We start from the raw sequence: 6,592 nt of genomic DNA, 5'->3' as shown, positions 1-6,592 counted from the left end.
GCCTCCTTTCTAATAATTTATACACTGTTCTAGACTGTCCCGAGGCCCAAACTATTGCTTGCTCAACAGAAATACATACTTGATTGCAAATATAAATATTTTAAGTCGCTTGTCACATATAGTCAACTCTCATTTTAATTTCGTACACCGCACGTGGGGGTGACAATCTCCTTGTTTGTTCAAAGGACTATAGAGAGTATGGCTGCAGGAACACTGTTATAAATGATTCAACAGTTTATTTGTGTTTTATCTTTTGTTCAAAATAATAACAAAGTGAGCCAAACTACCTGGGGAGTTTTCCTCAAACCCAGGTGAACAGATGAAAACCCTTTTGCATTGTACGGAGTGTGGGGGCAATATGCTGTGTGCTATTTGTGCTGAAACCAGTTACACGATGTGTCAACAGAGGTGGGGTTTATCACTACTGCGCTTCCTCTTTGAAACATGGTATAAAGGTTTACGGAGCACAGGCTGCTCCTCACTTCGGCTGCGCTCCATCTGTGTAGGCTTAGCTGCTTCATTTTAGAAGACGAAGAAGACAAATGGCGTTCTCTAACCGAACCTTTCAGTGGGGGTCAAGCACCCACCTCCAACCTACTGCACCCAGTGTCAGTGGTTTAACCTCCAGGAAAACGGCCATCCAAAAGATCCAGGCACCGAGCGTCTATGGGGGAGCTGGCGGCTGTGGTACCCGCATATCCACCAGCACCAACTACGGGCAAGGCTTCGGTGGGAACTTCCAGCTTAGTGTTACTGGTAATGGTGTGCTCCTCACTGGCAATGAAAAATCAACTATGCAAAATCTAAATGACCGTTTGGCTTCGTATCTGGAGAAGGTGCGTTCTCTAGAAAAGGCCAACTCTGTGATTGAAAAGCAGATCAAGGAGTGGTATGAGCAGAACGCCCCAGTCGTAAGGCGTGACTATAGCTCATACTTTAAAACAATTGAAGATCTCCAAAATAAGGTAAGATAACATATAGCCATCTATAAAGATATGAATTGCAATTATTGGGGAGACAGATAATAATCTGCTGTAGAAAATGTACTTTTCCAAATTGCAATTTTCTCAGCTAAGAAAAATAAATGCTTTGGTTTGATCAGATACAAATTAGTGACAGATTTTACACAATTTGTAATACTAGATACAAGTCTTCAGATATAAGTAATCTCATATGTGAAAAATCTTTGAATCAAAATTAATTAGTTCTATTCTACTTGCCATGGGGGGTTTTAATTAGTGAAAAACCAGACAGTAATATACATATGTAAATATAGTTTAGCATCTGTGGATTTCAAAGAGGTTTTTTTAGAAAAGACAGCCAAATGCTCAGAAAAAATAATAGATCACTACTTGAAATGGTAAATTACCACTATAAAAATAAAACATTCCCCCAGCAATCAGCTGAGAGATCTGTCAAAATATGTTTCCAGTGACCTTCCTTAAATCTTTCCCCTCTTCAGCGGTTCTATTTCCCATCTTTTAAAAGCAGTTCCTTTCCAGAGAGCAGTTCATCCTAACTATTTTATATACCTATTTTATGACAGGATAATTTGCCTTTAGGATAACCCTAATTCCTTCTATGCACTTCAAAGGGAACTTAGCTTAAACCTAGATGACTAATAGGGAGATAAAGTTAAGAAAGATGAAGCCCACATGCAGTATTAATTTCCAGAAAAGGATCAACTGTCCATTTATGTGCAAAGATTCGTCACTTTTCAACCATTCCTTTTTAGATTGCTGCTGCCCAGCTGGAAAATGCAAAGCTTGTCCTGCAGACTGACAATGCCAAACTGGCTGCTGATGATTTTAGACTGAAGTAAGTTCCATGATAGTTTCATAAATTCTCTTTCATGCTCCTCTTATTCATGAAAACTTCTAGTTATTAGTATCAAAGCTGAGAAGTAAACATTTTCTAATGTAAAGTTTAATAAAAAGAAAAATTTTACAACTAAGGCTGTAGTACTTACCAATTCTAACACATCAAACAGTTGCATCTTCATAATGACAAAACAAGCCTTGTTTTACAGGTATGAGAATGAACAGCTGCTCAGGCAAAATGTCGAGAGTGACATTAACGGACTCCTCCACGTTCGTGATGACTTGACTTTGTCAAAATCTGATTTGGAGTCACAGATTGAAAGTGTGAATGAAGAACTAGCTTTTCTTAAGAAGAACCATGAGGAGGTGAGAGCAGCCAAACACTGTCAGGGAGGGATTTTTTAAAGTGGCATACATAAACTCAGGCTCACTAGGAATAACGAAAGCTTCATAGTTAATCTGAACAGATATTGCACTTACAGTGGGATTCAGCTCAAGATTAGCACGTCAAAATTTAGGTACCTATTCATAAATTACCTATGTGAATGCGCCTATGGTTCTATTATAATTAACCGAGAGACAGTCAATAAACCAGACAGAGCCTAGAGAGTGATTCGACTCACTGCAGAGCAAAGACCTACACAAATGGGAACCATCACTTCTACACTCATTCCGTAGATCTAGTCCTGAGGAAATAATTTTTTTGTAATAAGTTTGTCTATGATATAGCATTTGTTGCTACAAAATCAGTAAAATGTTCTAACACGGAATCATAGACTCGTAGAATCATTTAGGCTGGAAAAGACCTTTTAAGAGCGTCAAGTCCAACGTGAGGTACACTAAACAGTATTTACAAGGACATTAAGTTATCTTGCCCTGAGGTGCTATTTAAGAATTACTTCTCTGTCTATAGATTTTGAATTTGCTTCCAATATTCAGGACTGAAAGTTCCCTGTAGCTGATGCTAATGCAATCCTCCTTGCTGCAGGATGTTGACAGACTGCACAAACAGGTGAGCAGCTCAGCTAACACAGAGGTGGATGCTGCTCCAACAGTTGAGGTTGCAACTATTATGGAAAATGTGAGACAGCAATATGAAGAAATGGCAGAAAAGAACTGTCAAAAAGCCAAAGAACAATTTGAAAAGCAGGTAAGGTCAATCACCTGCACATCAGCAAGGACCTCAGCCACATCTAGTTGCAGTTTACAGTCTCTCCATTTTGGCATTTCAGACAGAAGAACTGAACCAGGAAATAGAACTCCACATGGAACAGCTGGAAGCCCAAAGGAGAGAGATCAACGAGCGGAGGCCCATCGTTCATGGTCTGGAGCTAGAATTACAGTCCCAGATTAACAAGGTAAATAATAAAGAGTACTTGAAATAAGGACAATGTTTAGTAGACAGTTAAACAGATAAAAATAGAAAGTGGGAGGCTTTTCAGTCAAAACATCATTTTAACACAAAAATGTATCCTCTTGAATAATACATCTCTGTCCTTTTCATTGGCTGTAGAGAAAGGCATTAGAAGACACTCTGTCTCGAACTGAAGCACGTTATGGTTATCAGCTAACCCAAATACAGGAAGAAGCTGCCAATTTAGAGGCTCAGCTGAGGCAACTCCGAGCTGACATGGAGGGTCAGAGTAAGGAGTACAGTTTATTGCTGGATATCAAGAGTTGCTTGGAAATAGAGATCGCCACGTACCGCCGTCTGCTGGAAGGAGAGGACAGCGGGTGAGGGAATACGTGCACCTTGCTTGTTGGCTTAGTTTCGTATGACAGCAAACAACATTGCAAATACTGTCTATATTCACTGAAGGCAAAAGTGTAAAATCTGCCACTTTCCAACTGGTTTGGGATGGGGGAAGTTGTTGTCCGGTAGATTCAGAGCAGGCTGCAGTTCGTGCTCAGTTTCAGAAGCTGCTGTGGAAGTTGGTTGAGTTTGTCCCTGCCAGCCTCCGCACAGATACATACTGTTACTCTTTGCGAGCTGAGTAGCTGGATGGATGTTCACACTCCATAAGCACCAGTAATTTCATTTTGGATCGACTTGTCCATAACTGTAATGACTGTAGCTTCTGCCAGCCTGGGCTAACCTGGGCTAGACTTTCGTTAACCTGGTTTAGACAACGCAGCATGTGGTCACACTAAAGCAGGACTCAGCAAGAGCATGTTGACCTCCTCTTGCCGCCCTGGCAAGTTTTGCAGCCTGCCCTGGGTTATGCTGGGCTCTACCTGTGTCACTAGCAGCCAAGCTACTTAAAAATTTGAAGAGATCCAAGTGAGCTGACACTAAATAGTCCGGTAGCCCATGGTCTGCAGTGAAAAGAGAGCAGACATCTATGGAAGTGGGGCAAGCAGAGAGTGGTATTTACCCCCAAGATTCTGCCTGTCCAGCTCTTCTGGCTCAGGAACTAGATTGGGGATTATCTGCATGAGCTGAAGTCACAGCACTGCAGAAATGAGTCTGCAAGTTAATTTCACCTATAGCTTATGCTTAGCAAGTTTTATTTTAACAAAAAAAACCCTCATTTAAACAGCTGGGTAAACGTCGTGATGCAAGGGCATTACCTTGTCTTGATTAAAAGTACAAGAAATGTTTGAGAATGTTTCTTCAATATGTTAGGTGCCATATATTTATATTTTTTAATTTATAATTTGAACAGACATTCCCAAGTGGAGGTACCTACACCACAGCCTGAAAAAGGTATGTCACACCAACTTCCTTATTTTTTGATGGCAGCCTGTTGAAATGTTAGGGAACTAAGTAGCCCGATATAAAACAACACAGTTGCAGAGCAAATAATCAACCAGTGGAATCTTACATCAAGAAAGCAATCAACTGTTTGAATAGATAACCTACAGGGATTGTAGAAAACCTCGTTTTATGTATACAGTTCAGGTGCCCAAGGTAAAACCCCGGACTCCTCAAAGAGTCAAGAGAATGACAGAGAATTATTGAATCACCTTCTGGAGGGCTTCAGAAGCATCTGCCTCTCTCCACTGCCTGCACAGGGAGACTAGGCTCCTAAATAAAGTGTCTAGTTTAATAGCAAAACTATCCATTTCAGTGTAAGAGTATTCCTAGGTTTTAGGTCTACAAGTTTGTGCTAAACTGAAGCAAAACTATCAGGAGGGATAGAGACTTATTCAACACAATGTCCACTATAGTATTATGGGTAACATACAGCATGTTCAAAGGAAGAGAAACCCTATCTTGTGTACCCCAAAAGTTTACTTCACAGTAACTGTGCATTGAAAAGATGCCGCCTTCTATTTTCTCACTGGTGGAATTGCTGCTAGTACATCTGTCAGTATACATTGCATTTAGTTAATCCTCTGTCCATTCATTACCAGAAACAACTAAAATTAAGAAGATCAAGACAATTGTTGAAGAGGTGGTCGATGGCAAGGTTGTCTCCACTCAGATGAACGAGATTGAAGAGAAGCTGTAAATGGCACCAGCAGGGAGGAGGCGGCCTCTGAGCTTCTTGGCGCTCATGCCCAAACTACAAGATTAAACTTCCTAAAGAATCAATCTAATTCTCCCTATGACCCAGAAGGGTTGAAAAATGCCAAACTATCAAATCTCAAACAATTTTTATTTTTTTGCGTGTGACTGTTAATAAAAATCAGTAAGTTACAAAGTACAGGATTTGGAGTTTGCTTGCAGAGTGACTAAATACTGTGATGAAAAAAGACTAAATCAGCCTGTTAGAAATGTATAATTGTTTCCAAGACAGATGAAACCTGAAGTATTTGGTTTTACCTATATCAGAGTCCTAAAATGACATTAAAAGTCTTGCTCAGTAAAAATTATAAAGTCAAGTGACGTATAGCATGAATTTACTATAGCTTTTAAAATTATCTAAATTAAACTTAGAAAAATACTGAAGCAGTTACCGTTGAAGTTTCAAAGCACTAAGCTGGTGAAAGGCATTAGATGAAGACGGGACAATATTTGCTCATGTGCTTAACAAGCTCTGGCTAGTAACGGATCTTCTGAAGGCACTCCGAGAACTTGTCCTTTGTTTTTTCAGACAGTCTGCTTCAACATCAGGTGCCTTAAGATTTCTCACACTTTCAATGTATTAATAAATTACAAGCTTTTAGAAGAGAGCTGCTATTTCTTGAACCTGGATGGACACCTCATCAAAACTTTACAAAAAAGAATTTATCAGATATAGACAATACGCTCTCTATGTTAGTTTAACTGCAATGCAAAGTTTAGCAATCTATTTTTCACTTATGCACTAGTACATTTCAAGTAGATTTGTTTTTAAAAATGCATTCAAATGATAAGTCAGTGCACCTTTTCTGAACTTGAACTACCACTCAAATGCAACGCGGCTTCACTTCAGTAAAAACTGATTTTCAAGTAAATAAGAAGTGTCAATTTGCATTTCACAATAAATTAAAATTAATAAATACACTGAAGAAGCCTATTTATTATTTTTTTACTCTCTGTGAATTTCTATATCACCGGGGACTGTAGCAAGCAAAGAAATTTTATCAATAAGAATAAATCTTGCCTCTCAGTTCAGAAATCAAAAGACCACCACCTCTACCAAACCTTCCCCTCCCAGTTAAGTGCCCGGGCCCTGTCCCAGGCAATACGAGCCTCCCGCGCCACACCCGCCCGCCAGGCCAGGGAGCCTGCCTGTTCCTCTTGACAACATCAACACAGAAGACGCTTCCTTTTGAAATCTCACCTGTCCAGTGAGTTATTTACTGTACGCAATCAGCTGCCAAAGAAAATAATCCATCACTTT

At 39.8% G+C, this 6,592-nt stretch overlaps 1 protein-coding gene across 1 annotated transcript; it reads left to right on the top strand.

Moving 5' to 3' along the window:
* The first annotated feature begins 444 nt into the window (after window positions 1-444).
* KRT20 (keratin 20) lies at window positions 445-6,255 on the top strand. Its single transcript, XM_075116597.1, has 8 exons — window positions 445-965; window positions 1,736-1,818; window positions 2,030-2,186; window positions 2,809-2,970; window positions 3,053-3,178; window positions 3,334-3,554; window positions 4,487-4,527; window positions 5,178-6,255. Exons 1-8 carry the CDS (start codon window positions 543-545, stop codon window positions 5,273-5,275), a joined length of 1,311 nt encoding a protein of 436 aa, XP_074972698.1. The 5' UTR covers window positions 445-542; the 3' UTR covers window positions 5,276-6,255.
* The last annotated feature ends 337 nt before the right edge of the window (window positions 6,256-6,592 follow it).

Source organism: Phalacrocorax aristotelis, chromosome 23, assembly GCF_949628215.1.
Source record: "Phalacrocorax aristotelis chromosome 23, bGulAri2.1, whole genome shotgun sequence".
NCBI classification, from domain to species: domain Eukaryota; kingdom Metazoa; phylum Chordata; class Aves; order Suliformes; family Phalacrocoracidae; genus Phalacrocorax; species Phalacrocorax aristotelis.
This window is presented reverse-complemented; position numbering and strand designations above follow the sequence as displayed.